Source organism: Opisthocomus hoazin, chromosome 8 (genome assembly GCF_030867145.1).
Source record: "Opisthocomus hoazin isolate bOpiHoa1 chromosome 8, bOpiHoa1.hap1, whole genome shotgun sequence".
NCBI lineage: Eukaryota > Metazoa > Chordata > Aves > Opisthocomiformes > Opisthocomidae > Opisthocomus > Opisthocomus hoazin.
In genome coordinates this window covers 47,804,329-47,822,550 of record NC_134421.1, presented here as the reverse complement: position 1 = coordinate 47,822,550, position 18,222 = coordinate 47,804,329, and the positions used below count along the sequence as shown (strand labels likewise).

Sequence of the window (18,222 nt, the reverse complement as noted above, 5' to 3'; positions counted from 1 at the left end):
ACGACAGGTTAACCATGAGCCAGCAGTGTGCCCTGGCTGCCAAGAAGGCCAATGGGATCCTGGGGTGCATTAGGAGGAGTGTGGCCAGTAGGTCGAGGGAGGTTGTCCTTCCCCTCTACACTGCCCTGGTGAGGCCTCATCTGGAGTACTGTGTCCAGTTCTGGGCTCCCCAGTTCAAGAAAGATGAGGAGCTACTGGAGAGAGTCCAGCGGAGGGCTACGAGGGTGGTGAGGGGACTGGAGCATCTCCCCTACGAGGAGAGGCTGAGGGAGCTGGGCTTGTTTATAAATGCTTACAAATATCTGAAGGGTGGGTGTCAGGAGGATGGGGCCAAACTCTTTTCAGTAGTGCCCAGCGACAGGACAAGGGGCAATGGGCACAAACTGAAGCACAGGAAGTTCCGTCTGAACACGAGGAAGAACTTCTTCCCTCTGAGGGTGACGCAGCACTGGAACAGGCTGCCCAGGGAGGTTGTGGAGTCTCCTTCTCTGGAAATATTCAAGACCCGCCTGGATAAGGTCCTCTGCGGCCTGCTGTAGGTGACCCTGCTTCGGCAGGAGGGTTGGACTAGATGACCCACAGAGGTCCCTTCCAACCCCTAACATTCTGTGATTCTGTGATTTTGAAATTGAGAATGCAGAGGAGAGGCATGCTTCATCCTATGGGCACAGCTGCCCCCTGCGGGGGTTTTGCCAAGGATGACAGTTCTAACTAACATCCGTCTTTCCACAGAAGGCTTGTCAGTGGGAGCTGCCTGAAATAACATAGCCTTCAGTGCACAAGTATGTGACTTCACCAGCCTTCACTATGCAGTTAGAGAACCTGAAGTTATGGATGTGTTTTCATGTGACCCCCAAGCTTTCAGTTAACCTGCTGTGCTACTGAAACCCAAACCAGGGACACTTTTATAAAAGTTGGCATAGCCCTACCATGCGTTAAGGCACTGGTGACACTGCATCCCTCCAGAAAAGAAAACATACTGTCCCTATGCCCCTTTGCCAAAAGAAGTAGGGCTGAGCTCCGTGTCTGCATCTTCTGTGGCAGGTCACAGTGAAGCCAGATACTCCATGCTTCTCCGGTTCCTCCTCTCTGCCCCAGGAGTTCGCGAGTATGAACATAAGCATGCAAACAGAAAGAACAGAAAAAAAAAATCTCTTCGGCAACTGTTTTTCTTTTTTGTCTCTCTTCTTCTCTCCCTTTATACTTCCTCGTTCCTGAAATCCTGTGCTTTTTTTGCTCTCTCTGTCCATCTGATTTCCTTTTATTCCCTTTGTCCTAACGCTACTGTTCTTTGTGTGATGAGGTGGGCCAGACTCAGGTTTCCTGCTGCTGAGACCTGTAGGGTATGTGGCAGTCTGGAAGAGCACAGTTGTTTTTCAGTTGTTCTTTTGTTACCTATGCGGGCCACTTCCCTAAAGCGTGCTTTCTCATACTCTGCTTGATAAAGAAGACTCGCTCTTACACCCATGGGGTGGACGATGTCATGTTGGTTTCAACATAGCATGAAATCACAAGAGCCCATCATGGGTTTCAGAGAATCAGTTGGCATTATTGTAGGTGGGTGGGTGATGTTGTCAAAAATGTCATTAAGGCATAACTGCCTCTGCTAATCTGATATGGGCTCTCCTTGGCATGTGGACAAGTTCCTGTAAGACTTCTTGTACAAACAATTTTCCTTCCAGCGCATGATAGCTCTCAGCATGAAGTGTGCCTCATGACTAATTTATTCCACCCACAAGACTGAAAAGCCAGCGTGGGTCCTCAGCTTTCTTGGGCATTGGTCAAGCCTTGATACTCTTTAGAAAAATAATAATGAATAAGTAGATCTTAACAACAAACTGAGCTGTACAGAACTTGTGCTAAAATCAAACCAGCATCTCTAGATTTTGTGTGTCTACACACTACACAGAAGTGCTGATGTATAGCCAAATAAATGCATCTCAAGATCATGTATTATTGTTTACTGCTGCACAAGCTGAGGGGAAGGTGTTTAGCAGATACTTCAGTGTCCTTAGTCTGACACGTTGGTGTTCTTGAAGCAGAACTTGAATTGCTTTCCTACAGTGGGGTATAGTTTGTTTTGATTTGCCTTTAGTTTCCTGCTCTCACTTCTTGATTTTTTTTTTTTTCCTACTTCCCATTCTTTTCACAAAGAAGTTGAATGTCTTGTGTTACATGTGTAGCCTTGGACTGTATTCAACTCAAATAAGATAATAAAAAAATAGTCTAGCAGATATGAGCTTAATTGCAGTGATATAAATGTTATCCAAAGAAAGCGCAGTATTAACTTCCAACACAGTGAAAAGAGAAACAAATTGACTACAAAACCAAATTATTTTATTATAGTGACCAGTGTAAATGTTTGTGGTAGAAATATTCTGTGATATTGGTGTTAAGTATTTTTAGTACTCTACTGCTAACATTTTTCACCTGTACAGTTGTGAGTTCAGTGCTTTATAGCTTGACAAATAAAAACTCGGCTAAGTGAATGACGTGTTAAATTTCTGCGATATTATTAATATATTCGTATTCATGATATATGAAGCTTTACTAGGGCATCAAAAACGTAGTATAACTTAGCAGGAGTAATGAAATATTATCAAGTGGTCTTATTTGGATTATGGGGTCAGTCAGGCAGTGATTGTCCCTATATTTTTGTAGAGCATCTAGCAAGACAAAGACCAGGCTCCTTGGGAAGTATTATGAGCATTTTTTTTTCCCTTAGGTTGCATCTATTGCTGTTTGCAGAATGCCCTTACTGTTCACTCCAAATTGAACAATATAGCTAACTCACAGCTGCTGGAGTAGCTTGGCTCCCCCTGCCCTCCAAAGGAAAGCTGATATTGCGATTATTATTTCTTTCACCATGACTGTTAAGGCTAATAGGAGCAAGGCAAAACTCAGCATGAATGGTACGTGTGCCTAGAAGGGCAACTGCAGAGTCTTCGGTAACTTGTTCTAGTGTGGCACACTGAAATATGTGCTGCTGAGCAGAAGCTAATATTTTATCTTCACTCCTAACTGCTTTTTGTGCCAGGTGCCTTAGCACTTGCTTCTATTGTTTCTAACAAATTACTGAGGGTCATAGTTTGACAATGGAGAGCACCAGCTCCTTACTTCTGAGTAGTCAAATTTGACAGAAAAATACTTCAAGAATCCTTCTTTCAGAAGAAAAGATGTACGAGGCCATGAGTGTACCTGAAGGAAAAAGATCACAGGGCCTCATTGTCTGCACTTCCTTGTTACTGTTATTGAGCAAGATACTGAAATTGAGTGTGTGCGGGACTCCAGGCAAAGCCAGAAAGACGCTGAAAAGGGTCTTAGGGTAGAATTAATCTCAGTTAATTTTATATATTTAGAAGTTAGATATTTAAGTTTGTCACCCAGTGAAGTGGATTTGAGACTTTAAGGGAATGATTCATCTGCTCTCTTTAAAATATTTATCCTGAGATTAATTGCCCCATACAACTGCCTGTTTCTTTCTGTTGACTAAAAAGACACCAGGGAGATATTTAAACTGGCGCAGACAAAGGCCACCCCTGATGACTTGGATGGGGCCCAGTCAAGTTCTATGCCAGGTAAAAAATCTGGTAATGATATAATCACATTGTATCCAATTATCTCTGAATCTTTCCAAATGCAGCTTCTTTTCCAGTGTACAGTAATTTGTAAGCAAAGGATCCAAATAACTTTTTCCTTGTATTTTAATAAAGGCTTATAAAGTTTCAATACCGTAAAAACTGAAACACGCGTTTTCCTGTTTTACTTGAATATGAAGTTATTTTGGTCATTGCACTGGAAAGATCTCAGAACAGATGGAAGTTGTGGGTTTGGAGTCACAAGCTAACTGTTGTGTGAATCACTTTTCTTTGCTTGCTCCAGGTTCCAGTGCAGTGGTCCGATATGATCACGCTGAAAGCCAGGATGACCAATTATGGCCTACCTAGGTATCAGTGGCTGACCCATGCTTGGAATTTCTTCCAGAGGGAGGTGAGACAGCAGTTAATTCATGAGCATGAGCTGAAGTAATACATGCTTAGTAAATGTTACTTGTCTGCTAAAGGAGGGGGTTTGGTTTTAAGTGAATAGGTAAATAAATGCAAATTCATTTCATGTGAAACCTTGTGTAGTGAAGATATCTTTTAACATCACTTGATATCCATCTCTTGAGCTTTTGTTAGGCTCTAAAGACACTGAAACACCAAAAAAAGAATGCTGCTAAATTCAGTTAAATTGCTAATGCTGTCTTCTCCTTTGCCAGTAAGGTTAGGACACCAACACCTTTTAGGATTATTATAACTTTATGAATATGATGTATATAAAATGAAAAATCTACAGGTAAAGTAAAATCAGCATTTCTATATGCTGTTTTAATATTAAACTGTGCTTTCCATTGTATAGGCTCTGTTAGGTTCCTTTCGTGGAGCTGTCATGGTAAAGATACATGTTTAGCTGGAAATGAGTGGGAAAGGAGGTTTCCAAAAAGATGCCAACAGTGTCTCTTTGGCTGAGGTTTGAGCAAGCAATCGGGGTTTTTATTTCCTCTGACTGGGAGGGCAGGAAACAAACCAAAAAGCTTCCTTGTGTATTCACAGCTTTGCCCTCTAGCCTACTGAAATTCAGAACTGTTTTTAAAGAATGAAGTATTACGCTACAAAAACATGAAATTGCCCAAGGTAAAACCCATTAACTCCAAATATAACTCACGTGCAGGAAGAGAACTCTGTAAATGCCTGTCATTGTGCTGCCCTTGTTGAAATGTTGAAATCTATCATTGTTGCACAGATTTCCTGTTTATTTAAACATTTCCTGGCAGCACTTGGTTAGTCTGTATTTATACTAAAACCTGAAAAAAAGAGTGAGGATTACATGAGGTTAAACACGCCCTCACCCTCCCCAGTCCCCTGCTCTGGCTCTGCTAGTGCTCTGTGAAACAGAATAATCCTTCATACGCAGGTAGAGCATTTGTTTTGTACCTGAGATGATATAATCAAATGATCTTGATTTCCCTGAATGGAGCTGATACTGTATCTTGGTTTGAATGTATAGGTTGAATAAATGAAAAGCTGCCTCTTGAATAAATTAAAAGCTGTCTCTTATACTCCTAGTTATTGTAGTGTCATAATAATGGCTGGTTTTAAAATGAGTATTAGTAATAAAAGTTCAGCCGTGATTTTTCAATGGGAGAAAAAGTTCCTTTTAGAAGTTTGATTTCCTGTATACCATCTCTGAGCAGAAGAATGATTTGGAGATAGTTTGAAGTGAACAGAGAAGACTCTTCTACGGCTCCTAGTTAATTGGTGGGCTCTCATTTTTATTCTGTCTACTCAGAACTCATATGGTGGATGTGTGAGCCTGATATGTGCTTTATGCCTGAATGAGCACTATGTTTGGGGCCCTTCTTCAGTCAGCATTGCCATTTTTTTTTCCTGAAGAAACAACTTGTAATTACAGTTTTGTTCCAAAAGATTCAGCCCTGGTCAGCTTTGTGCTCTGTCTTCTGTATCTGTTAACATCTGAAAGAAATGGGAAATGTGTTTTTCCCCCAGCCCCCTTGCTGGTCTAATATCAGACTTGTGACTGTGCCAAGGAAGATGGGAAGGGTCAACTAAAGTCAGGAAGGAAGAACTGGACAGGGAAGCAAAAGATGTGAGAGTGAGAAAAATATGTTTAATGAGATTGTCTTTGCAGTTACAATGAGGAGCCAAAGCTTGAGCTTTCCTTAGAAAGTCCCACACTGGGAGGATTTTGACCAACGAACTGATAAAAAGACATTAAAGCTGTGGTGAAAAAGGAAGAAGTGAGATTTGTAAGAGGACTGGTGAAGTCAAGGCACAGTGTGTGCAAACGTGGTGTCTGGGCACTGATCTGCTTGATTGTGACTGAAGAGTGTTGTGGTATACGGGATGCCTGTGTACAGGTACATATGGCTGTGTGATGGCTAAGGGGGCAGATGTTCCCAAGCCCATGGGTCAAAGGAACCAGGCAATCAATTACAAGCACTCTGGCTGGTATGGGAGAATACCCGGGCAGAAAAAAGGAGCACCTTATTCCTGCAGCAAGGCTCTTTTTCAGTCATATCAAGTCCCCATCCAATGCCGAACAAAATCTAATGTAGCTGCTTCAGCCCTTTTTTATGTGAAAGCAGCCAGGGACATGGTAGGCTGGTTGTTTGCCTTTAAATCTCTTGGTGTGCTTTGCAGAGGAGAAGACAGGTTGTTAGTCCTGGTGGGTTTTATAGCCAATTATGACTCATCTGCTTTGCAGCCAGACTTCCTACTTTTATGGTTAGTTCTGTTGCAGTGTTTGTTTTAGTGTGATACCTCTTTCTTCCATTTTCCTTTGTCCTTTCAGCATTTGTGATTTCTGTACCTTTTTGCTCACTTTCTAAATATTTTTTTTGTTTTTTCTGTATTCAGAAAAGTTATGCTTTTCTCATCTGGTTTTCAGCAGATGTGTCCGTAGTTGTAGCCTTGCAGGAATAGTCTTTGCTAGTAGGATCTTAATCATCTTTTCCTACTACTTCCTTCAGCCACAGGTACACTTGTTCACTAGTCACCCTTTTGACATGAAATTATCATGCGTTCGTTTCTTGTAGTAAGGGTAGCAGAATTACAGAACAGTTCCTGTGAAGCATCCTTTGAGGGAGTAGTTGAGATTTAAAGGACAGAGCAGTATCATTGGCTGTGTCCAAGGTGCTCATTTGTCACCACATTACACTTTTCTCGTGGCCTTTATGTCAGAGTAGAGTAGAAGAAGAAATATGGAAGCTCTTGTAGACAGTTTTAGTCCTGTGTAAATATTTTGCAAGTTGTTAATAGGAATTTATTTAGCTTCTTTGACGACCTCCTTTTATGAATAAGTAGCATCATTATTGCTGATCTTGGCTAATCCTTCCTTTGCAGTTTAAATGTTGTGGGGTGGTGTACTTCACAGACTGGCTGGAAATGACAGAGATGGACTGGCCACCTGACTCCTGTTGTGTCAGAGAGTTCCCAGGGTGCTCTAAGCAGGCACATCGTGAGGATCTCAGTGACCTTTATCAAGAGGTAAGAAGACAAATGTAGATTTTTCAGAAGGCTTTTTACATTCTTCCTGATCCAGTCATTTTCCAAACTCATTGCTGGCACTGCAGCAGAAAGGTTTGTAGAGTAATTGTGTTCATGGAAAGTGTTTACTGTGTTTATTTGTGTTTATTATTTATTAATGCTGAAGTGAGGGGAGGAAGGAAGAAAGAAAGAATGAACCCACCCACCCTTACCTGGAAGTGAGATAAGTTAGTGGAAATGCAGTTAACATCTGAGATATGCTTAAACATTGGGGTATTTGGTTTATATTGGTTAGGTTGGAGTTGAAATTTGCTGCAATGAAACAATAAAAAAATAGTTTTGATATAATGTCAAGTCTCCAGCTTGCCAAACTAAGAGAAATTCCACGTACTCTGTTGTAATGAGGGGTCTAGTGGAGTGGTATGTACAGTGAAGGATGCTTTTGAGAAGTCCTTTGGAAGATGAGAACTCTCCTGTTAACAGGGCTCATGCAAGAAGGCAGGTAGTTCAGTTGCTCCACTGTGAGCATGCACAGAAACTTTGAGTGAAAGTGCTCTTTCTCTGAAATGATTATTATTTTAAAAGAATAAAAAAAAAGCCTCAAAACCAGGAGAGGACCTATTTTGAACTCAAAGTGGGTAAGGAAGGAGATTGTGGTGGCAAGTCATTACTGTTCTTAGGGTGAAAATTATAAAAGCAAGTAAACATGTTCTCTACTAAAACCCTTAACTGTTCTCACAAAAACATTGTAAAAGGTCACCATTGTCTGGAGACTGCTTTGCTATCTAGGTGGTTTTTTTGTTTGGGGTTTGTTTTTTTTTTTGATGCTAACAGACTTCTGAAGACCTTTAATTGTGCATTTGGTAATATCAGAGTGACCAAGAGTCCAGGTAGTCCAGCAGTGACAAAAAGCATCTCTCAGTCAAGTAATTACGAGGATCTGAGAAGAGGTGCATTCTTTCTTTGCTTGCTCTAAGAGTAATATAGAGTACATAGGAAGGAGGATGGGCCTGAGAAGCATGCTTTCAGATGCTGCAGCTTGAACATTTCTGTAGTGGACAGTGCAACTCTGCATAATGAAAGAGCAGTCAAAGAACCGTTTTATCTTGTCCCAGTCTCTTACCACTGTTCAAGACTCTTTCTTACAGGAATCTGTTATGTGGCTCTTGTTCAGGAGCCACGGAGAGATGTCTCTGAAGCAGGGCAGATTCACTATATAAACAAGCCATGAATATTAGCTACTGCCAGGAAACAATCAAGTTTTTGGGAAATGGCATCACTGGCACGGAGTTATTTGCTAGATTTGTATGGCATAGATTCTATGAGCAAAAAATAAATAATCTGTTCTCTGGACTTTCAGACATCCATCTTGGGCCTTGTGTGCTTCCTCTAGGAAGAGAGAAGGTAGATCTGCCAAAAGGCAGGTGCCTCAGAAGGCCAGTCTCTGCTGGGGAACCTTGAAGACAGTGGCAGAGGCTATTTTCTTTCCGCCAGCTACTTGAGGAGCCTCTCCTGCCTTATGCCAAGGCTTGCAGCACAGGCAGCACTGGTTACACTTTAGAAGTGTCAGTCTCTGAATGGGCAAGCCATTCAGGCTTCTTCGGGAGCCTGCCAATCTCTCGCACATTCTTGAAGAGGAACGAACTGTGGCTCACTGCAATAATGGTTGTTTTTTGTAATACTGTCGCCAGTATTGATAGCATACAGCCCAACTCTGGCATAGAGAGCCCTCAAGGAGTGTAGGTACAAGCTGCGTCCTTCCTGCTTGCGTGAAAAGGTGAGAGTATCTAAGCAGTGTCACTCAATAAAAAAACTAATTTTTGAGCTCAGGGAGGTCAGAATTTCCTGAAAAGGAGTACTAGTCACTGGAGTGTCTTGTTGACACTGTAAGGTTTTCTTATCTCCTCTCTTCTGCTAACATTTCTTTCACACAGCTATATTCCAGGAAAGTGGTTCTCTACACACTTCATATGTTCAGGTCGTTTTGGTTCTACTTAGAGAAAATTAATAGCCAAAGATAATGATGGTGTAGAATGTAAGGGCTTTGTTGAGACCCACTTGATAAAAAGACTGTCTGGCTTTTTTCCTAAAAGAAACCTAAAGGGCACGTTTCTGGTTCCTACCCTACCATACCACAGAGCATTTTGGATGGATTTCTTAGCAAAAGTTTATTCTTAGTTGTCTACTGCAGAATCTGGTCCAAAAAGGGACAGGCTGTTTTCTGTTTTACCAGCCACTGAAATACTCCACCGCTCTTTGAGATATGTACAATATCCAGTTGGCAAAACGTTTTTTTTCCATGGTGCTTGTCTGTGGATTGTCTCACAGGCTTGTAAGGTATACTTGCTAATATGTTTATCAATATCATGCGAAACCAACTTACACTTGCAAGGCTAATCTGTCTGATTTCTGCTTTGGAGAATTGAAAGAGAAAAGCCTTTTTAGAAAGCGATTCAAAACAAACTTGCATAGTCTGGTGGTTTGAGAGGGAGCCTGATGAGATTAGCCTTGCTAGCATAAAATTGGCTTGTAAATGCTTCGTAAGTCCACTCTGATACTTTAGAAAAATACTTTGTGGTACTTCAGAAAACTGAAGTTTGGTTTGGCTGGGATTGATAAAATTGTTTAGTTGTAGCTGTGCTGAATTTTCTGCTGGGATCTCAGAGCTTTCTGTAGTCTAAGCTGGAATCCTTCATAAATACAATTATTATAGAAAGAAAGGTGGCTTACTTGTAGTTCTGCTTGAGAGTATTTTTGGCAGGAATCGTGTTTCCCCTGCTGGATTTTGAAAGCTATTTTTCAAATGTGTTAGTCTTGTTGGAGTGCTTTTGTTCTGATGAGCTTCACCTTTGGTGCAGTTCATGGAACAAACTCGCCTTAGAAAGAGCGGGGTTGTGAGAGAGGTGCGTCAGATGATGATGTGGCCTCAGGGGTTCGTTGCAGTCTGAGGACAAGGGGAGCTCTGCCCGTCTTGTGATCGGGAGCTGTAGCCCAGATGAAATGATTGGTAGGAGTTGATACCTTCAGAAAAATCAAAGTTGTGCGTTCAATATTTTTTTCTTTTGTAGTGTACTTTTGAGTATACTTTATATGTTTTTTAGTGTAAATTTGAGTATACAACAGATATGTTGAATATGCTGATGGTTTATGTTTTTTGCTCTGCGAAATGCTTGATGTAAGATCTGGTCCTTGTTCTGTGACGTTGCAGTAAATCAGAAATATTTGCTTTGTTTCCATTTTAAGACTGAAAATATAAAATGGCGTTTAATCATTATGAATCAGGCCTTTAATCCATAGGTCTGTAGGAGCTTGAAGCTAATTCTTCTCAATGATCGCTACAAAGTTTTATACTGTTTTTGAGTTGGTAACAAGGGCTTCCTGTTTAGTGACAGACTTTTTCTTTTGCTAGGTATATTTGTGTACTCTTCAGTTGCAGGCTGCCAACTCTGAATGTGTCACATAAGCAGAAATAAAATGCATGAATGTGAGAATAATGGGGGTGGCTGGATATTTCTCAATTTTGAAACTGATTTTGAATGTGTATTAGAGCAGAACTGTAAGAACATCATTAAATGGAGGGTGGCAGTCTGTCTAGATTTGGCATAATTTGTCTCAGTTATGTGTCTGTACTGCAGGAGATGTAGGCATTAGTGTTACTGCTCTCTGTTAATGGATGTTTCCTCTAGGCAACAAATGAACTGAATTTGAATACTGCTGTGGTTGAGTATTTTTAAATTGTGGCCAGCATGTACCTTCATCCCTTAAAGTTATCAAAAGTATTAAAATGCAGCCAGTTTCTCTGTAATTAAAAACAAATTTGGAAAGTAGTATAATTAAAACACTGTCTTCTAGTTGAAAAACAAAAGACACCGATGTGACAATTTTTGTTCCTCATCAAGTTCAATTATATTGCTTTTGCTACAGTGTTTTTTTTTTCTTTTTAAATGTCAAACAATCCACGTTTACTCCTTGTTCTGTGTCTAGACTATATTAATGTTTAGAAAATGACACAGTGAAATAATGAACGGAGCAAAGACCTCAAGATCCTTTAGCTTACTCTGGTACAAATATTGTATAACACATTAATTTTATTTAGAGTCTAACTGAAAATCTGTTGACTATGGTGTGAATTTTGTGCATGAGGCAAGAATCAGGCCTTTCACCAAATACATTCAGGACTGTAGCATCTGAAATTGTTGACTTTGGGGAATTTCAGTGTGATTGCAAAGTGTTATTTATTGTGTCATGTCTTCAGATTCTGTTGCTTTTATCAGTTGCTTTCTTTTCATAGAGAAATTATAAGAAAAACTTAGTAAGCATATAAATGCAAAAAAAGACATTTTGAAGATGGTGCCCGTTTTGATGGGGTCCTGGTGTCTTCTGCTGGGGCCATTGCCTGTTGGTACTCACGGTGTTTTTCCATCCAGTTTCTTACTCTTAATTTTTCCCTTGGTGGTAGTGTTTTCTGTGCTGTGAAGCCCTGCAAAGTTTAGAATGGAGAATAAGCATGGGCCAGAGTAGCTATGGGCCCTCTCTCCAAGGTTTTATCCTTTCTAAGACTGAACATTGCCTTTCCTGAGCAACAAGCGTCATAGCTTGTGCTTGCACTGCTATCCAGTGGTTCCCAGAGCCAGTGTTTCTTGTAGACCCTTGCTGTTGTATGAGGGCTTCGGAGCTTTCCTGAAGCCTTGTGTGGTAATTAGTTGGCCATATAAGCAAACTGTGGAGAATGCGCTGATGGTTTGGAAAGGTCTGAGTTTCCATTTCTGGAAAACACCAACTTATGATGTTTTAACATAGTTTTCATGAGACTTTTTCTGTGTAAATAATGATGATCGTTGTTCTGGAAATAATTGCAGGGGTGGTGTATGTGGACATGTTCCTAATACAGCATGTGGCTGGTCAGCTCTTTGGAGCAGGGTCGAGCTGCCTGCCTGGGTTTGTGCAGAGCCTGATGCGGGGCAGGTTGTTACAGCTACTCTCATAGCAGTGCGAGACACTACTGTGCTTTAAGTAGCAACAGCCCAGCACAAGATATGGGGTAAAACTGGCTCTGGATAGAATATCATCACAATAATTGGCAGGGAAGTTTGTACATTCAGATCAGAAATTAAGCCAGTCAATTTTAAAATGTAGTTTGTGGATAGGGGAGGTAGGTGGAGTGTAACTGGCATAAGTGGATTTGGTTTTGCAATGAGGAGATGCTTCTAGTTCAAGAATAAAAAAGCAAGAGTAATGCCACGTTTATGTGGTATTATTACCACTCAGTACTAACGAAAGTCTGGTTGTACCCACTGCGTTCTGAAAATTTGTCAGAAGTCCTCCGTTAAAGGTTATTCTGTTCGATGCTCCTTACTCAGTGTCTGGGATATAGTGGGTTTTCTACTCGCTAGGGGCCTTTGCAGAACTAATAAACTGGCATAGAACAAGTCCAGATGAAACACTAAAAAAGAAAAGGCGGGAGGAAACATTGATGAGGTTATGTAGATCTGTAGATCTGTCTTAGAATAGCGTTTTAACTTCAGATTGTGGTGGTATTTGTAGAAAAAGTGTGAAGAGTTTAAAATAATTGACAGCCTTGAAGATCTGCAATTTAAGGACAGAAACAAGATGTTTAAGAGGTTTTAAAGTCTGTTAAACCTTTGCAAAACTGGTTGAGTTTCTTTAATAATCGGTGATAATTGATAGGAATTCAGATGAACTTTGAGAGATTTCTGAATTGAAGAGTAGCACAGATCTCTTGGAGCTTGTTACATGCAGTACACTCTCAGTGTATGAGAAAACTTAAAGATAGCATAATGGAAACGATTAAAAAGTAGGCAAAATAATTTTCAAAGTATTGTTTGAAGGAGGTGAGAGAGAAATTTTGGGGGATCCAGAAAAGCCAGCACTAGGTAGGGTGAGCTAAACCTTGGGAACTGCAAGCCAAATGATACTGACTAATTTTTTCAACCTGTTTTTGTTTCATAGGGATGTGGTAAAAAAATGTACACTTTTCTGAGAGGGACGAAGCAATTGCAAGTGCTGAGATTTCTAGGAATCTCTATTGGAGTAACGCAGATCCTGGCTATGATCCTCACTATTACTTTGCTGTGGGCTCTGTACTATGACAGGAGAGATCCTGGGGCGGATCAGATCATGGCCCTGAAGAGTGATACCTCGCAGCAGCTGTCATGTCATTCCGTGGAGCTACTGAAACCAAGCCTGACAAGGATCTTTGAACATACATCCATGGCAAACAGTTTTAACACACATTTTGAAATGGAAGAGCTATAGGTGATGCAATGAATCTGAGAAGTCACAAAGGGTTTTAATTGGTTTGTGTCATCATTTTCACTCTGTTCCATCAAGTATATACTCCAAATATACCAGTCTTCTTGTGCCTCAGAAAACAGTGAATGAATGGAAGTGAAGGAGGCCTGCACAGAGCAAAGGATAAGCCTGTCAGCCTTGTAGAAGAGCCATGGAACAGAGTTGATTTCGTTTGTTTGTTTGTTTTTTAAAAGGCACTCATTCCCTGGGCACAGTAATATTTAACTTATTGTCACAGGCTATGTGATGTGTAAAATACTGATTCATTCGTAGGTGGATAGGTAGAACCTCTAGGCAAGCATGACAGGAAAGGAAGAGAAATACTTGTCTTCTGAAGAAAGGACTGTGCTTTGAAGAAACAAAATGTGACTTCAGCTGAAATTGACTTTTACATTTTTAAAAAGCCATTTGGAAAATGTCTTAATCAGGGATCTATGTATATATAATTGTGTGTTTTTGTGTGTGCATGGAAAGCAGAACTACAATTCAAGTCAATACTTAGATTTAAAAATTTGCAAGATTTGTAAAAAGTGTAAGATTTTCTGTTTTCTAACAAAACCTTTATCTTAGCTGTTTTTAAAGATGTTCTAAAACTTCTATTTTTATCTAACATAACTGTTTAATTTTTAATTTTAAATATATTAAACAGGGATTAAAAACAAAACTATGACTCTGGACAGTGGACTTAATTTTCTGAGTAATTCTGGAGAATTCTTCTTTTAAACAGTTAGTTCTATGGACTATTTCTTCGTAAAGACAAAAGAAAGAAAACCTTAAACATTCTTTCCAAAATGGAAATTAATATGGAAGCAGCACATTTTTATAGATAAATCTTTTCTCCTGTCCGTGATTCCTCTGAAGGTATAAACGGAAAACTACAAGGAAAATGCTTACACTTCTGGATGCTATTGCAATAATTGTAAAAGTACATAAGGAGAAATTATACTTTGGCGGCTTCTTCATTAAGAGCGCTCTAGTGGCTTAAAATGCCGACTGGAAGCAGCGTTAAAATGTATTTATTGAGGTGGGGAAAGTGCATTTTACTGTATTTTTATGAACAATGTTTATTTCATAGAATTATTTTGACAGTTGGCCACACTCCTGATATATATATTTGTTCCACTGAATACAGCAGTTTGTGGCATAAGGGTTTTCACGTGATACTACATTTCAAAAATTCTTTCATTTGTTTTGGAATCTGTAAAAGAAAAGAAAAAAAAAGCAAGGTGTGATTTGATAGACAATAAAATTACTTTTGTCTTAAATTCCATAATGGCTTTTTTTATTTTGAAATAGAGTCCTAGAGTGTGACTGCTTTAGGTGGGAGCTGGAAGGGTCCTCCTGCTGGTGTCAGTAATTTTGGTGTGTCTTTACCCATTCCATTTACTCTGTCGTGGAGAAACTGAATTGTAAATTTCATTTTCCTTTTTTATTCCTTTTGAGAAAGCTTCTTAAGGGCTCATGAAATTAAGCTCTGCAGTTGTGTGGGCTGTTTGTTTTTTCGCAGTCTGCATGTGGGTGTAATTATTTCATGGGTATGATTGCAAGCAAGATTACCTTTCTCCTACAGAAGTGCTAACACTTACTTGGGGATGTAAGAAGGAGGCTAAAGGATAGACTTTCCCCAAATTTTGCCTGGATTATCTTTGTGAAAAATACTTTCTCAAGCACCGTCCGGGAAGCCTTGTGCCCGGTGTTACTGCACACGTACTGCAGTTTGTGTAGCTGAGGGTGAGGTTCCTGGGTAGAACAGCAGCAGGTGTCTGAGAGCTTTGATGTGGACCAGCCCTGGACTTCGGAGTGCTACGGAAACCTGTGATACTGCACAGTGGATTGAGCCATTGCTGGTTGTTTTTTTTTCCTGTTTGAACAGAACAAACCACAAATCGTGGAATCTTTTGGTTGTGGATTGCATGGATTATGTGTACACAGCTGCGTTCAGCTGTGGATTACTTATGGTGTGAAATTCCCTACATTCAGCTGTGGATTACAGCTGAATGAAGGGAATTTCACCATAAGTAGTGTAAAAAAGGGCAGGAAGAAGTCCTGCCCTTTGTCCAGGAAATCCCAACGCTTAAATTTTTACCCAAGGAGTGTCTGGGGAAGCTCCCTTTGCCATGCTTCAGCTATCCTGAGTTCTCCCATGGGGGGACCTCCCAGGCTAACAGTGAGATTGCCCGAGTATCTGTTGGTGTCCAGGTTGGAGCTCGTGAAGGAACAAGTATGGCAAGTCAGGCTAGGGAGATTCGTTGGAGAAGTCCACAGATGGAATTAGAGATACTGGCAGCCCAGGTCATTTGGTTTTAGTCTTCCTAGGAGGTGAGAAAGCACTGCTGTTAGGTGTGGTCAGGTTATTTTGAGAGCAGATGGATTGTTCGGGGTAGGGCTCCTTTGATACAGGACCAAGCTGCCAGACCCCATGTTTGTGGACAGTGAACATCCGCGGTCAGAGTAACCCCGCTTGGGCTCGGCTACCCAAATCCTGAGCCAGTCTGCATTCAGAATGGGGCCAGTTTCATTAGGGCAAAGAGCCATCTGCCAGTAGTGATGGAAGTTTTCCCTTCCCCAATAAGGACTACTGACAAGTATTCTGGGAAAGAATCCTTCCATTTTGAGTATCTAACCACACTTGTTGAAATAGGTCTCAGCTATAGGTTGGAACGCTTTCGAACTTTTTTATTTCACTGTGCTCAGGCTATGAGGTGCCGTTCTCCTAGGGCTTGTTCAAAAAGCATTAAAATTGATTGAATAGGCTGTTGTCAGTCTGTTCTTTTCCTGTAGAGCTTTAGGATACATGTAGGAGAGAGGCTGCTTGGCAAGAGGGGGACATTTAGAGGTACTTGCAGCAGTGGAAACCACTTAATCCGTTTATTTCTTTTTTCCCTCAGTTTTGCAGGAGTACCTGGGGGAGAAGGGTCGTGTGTTCCTTCTCTGCAACATAAAGTGTAATGAACCCAATCTTTCTTGTTGCAACAAGCAACTGTGGAGCCGCTCCTTAATGTTTTTCACAGATCGCTTAATGCCGAGGAGAGCAACTGTGTTAGAAAAGGGGTCACCCCCTGCCTGCGTCAGGTGCTCTGTCCAGCCCGGTGAATCACAGCGAGTCCGTGGGACTCTGCCTGGAGCTGTGGGGCCCAGCAGGGTTTGCACCATGCAGTCGTGACTTGGGACTGCGGGAATGCTTTCAGGAGGCAGTGTTCCTGGTCTTTGGAAAAGGTATTGATTCCTCCACCAGCAGGCTGTGACAAGGCTTTCTGGAGGAAGTGCAACTATGTTTCCTGGTCTTTATAACAGTTCATTTTCTGAAAGCAACTCGTAAGAGAAATTATAAAGAATAAATAGTAAAAAGAGAGGCTGTTGGTCATAGCAACTGTACAGTTAAATATGGAGGAGAAAGCAATTTTAAAATAGTTTTTGAAATTTTTACCACAAGAGCGTTATGTTTAATTCCTGTGACTTGCTATTATTGAAGTGAGATTGTATCTAAAACTTTAATACCTATGTGTGATTTTTTTGGTTTAGCCTGGATAAATGCCAGGTGCCCACCAAAACCCCTCCATCACTCCCCCTCCTCAGCTGGACAGGGGGGAGGAAATATGATGACAGGCTCGAGGGTCAAGATAAGGACAGGGAGAGATCACTCACCAATTGCTGTCACGGACAAAACAGATTGAACTTGTGGAGAAAAGGAAGTTTAATTCATCACCAATCAAATCAGAGGAGGATGGTGAGAAGTAAATCCAGATCTTAAAACACCTTGCCCCCACCCCTCCCTTGTTCCCGGGCTCAGCTTCACACCCGTTTCTCTCCCTTCTCCCTCTGAGCAGCGCAGGGGGATGGGGAATGGGGATTGGGGTCAGTTCATCTCACGTTGTCTCTGCCGCTCCTTCCTCCTCAGTGGGAGGACTCCTCACACTCTTCCCGTGCTCCACCATGACGTTCCTCTCATGAGAGACAGTTCTCCATAAACTTCTCCAACTTGAGTCCTTCGCATGGGTTGCAGCTCTTCACGAACTGCCCCAGCGTGGATCCCTCCCACGGGGTGCAGTCCTCCAGGAACAGGCTGCTCCAGCGTGGTTCCCCCACGGGGTCACAAGCCCTGTCAGCAAACCTGCTCTGGCGTGGGCTCCTCTCTCCATGGTTCCACAGGTCCTGGCACGAGCCTGCTCCAGCGCAGGGTTCCCCATGGGGTCACAGCCTCCTTCAGGCATCCACCTGCTCTGGAGTGGGGTCCCTTCCATGGGCTACAGGTGGAGATCTGCTCCACCGTGGATCTCCATGGGCTGCAGGGGCACAGCTTGCCTCACCATGGTCTTCAGCACGAGCTGCAAGGGAAGACTCTGCTTCGGTGCCTGGAGCACCTCCTCCCCCTCCTTCTTCACTGACCTTGGTGTCTGCAGAGTTGTTTCTCTCACATCATCTCACCCGTCTCTCTAACTGCTGTCTCACTGCATCTTTTTTTCTTCCCCTTCTTAAATATGACAGAGGTGCTACCACCATTGCTGATTGGCTTGGCCTTGGCTAGCAGCAGATCCGTCTTGGAGCCAGCTGGCACTGGCTCTGTCACACATGGGGGAAGCTTCTTGCAGCTTCTTATAGAAGCCACCCTGATAGCCCCCCTGCTACCAAAACCTTGCCACGCAAACCTACAACAATGATTCACTACAATTCCTTTAAAAAAAAAGGGATGTCCTAAATACTTCAGAATTTTTATGCACCTGCTTGCTTGTTATTCAGCACTCCCGCACTGTCAGTTGTTTCTTGTGCATAGATGCTGTGAAAATGGGTGTCTTAAAAGTAGGTAAGTAGATAACGCAGGCAGGTAAGAAACGAAGGTGTCCAGATGTTTGGGTATATCTTA

At 41.6% G+C, this 18,222-nt stretch overlaps 1 protein-coding gene across 6 annotated transcripts in view; it reads left to right on the top strand.

Moving 5' to 3' along the window:
- Positions 1-18,222, top strand: part of TSPAN12 (tetraspanin 12) — a 90,295-nt gene that overhangs the window by 37,544 nt on the left and 34,529 nt on the right. For 2 of the 6 annotated variants that reach the window (XM_075429150.1, XM_075429151.1), the window contains 3 exons: positions 3,883-3,990; positions 6,906-7,049; positions 13,020-14,706. In XM_075429150.1, the coding sequence (XP_075285265.1) occupies positions 3,883-3,990; positions 6,906-7,049; positions 13,020-13,325 (558 nt within the window). In that variant the 3' untranslated portion in view covers positions 13,326-14,706. Of the gene's footprint in view, positions 1-3,882; positions 3,991-6,905; positions 7,050-13,019; positions 14,709-18,222 lie in introns of those variants that run through there. The other 4 variants (XM_075429154.1, XM_075429153.1, XM_075429152.1 and 1 more) reach the window with 3 other exon arrangements.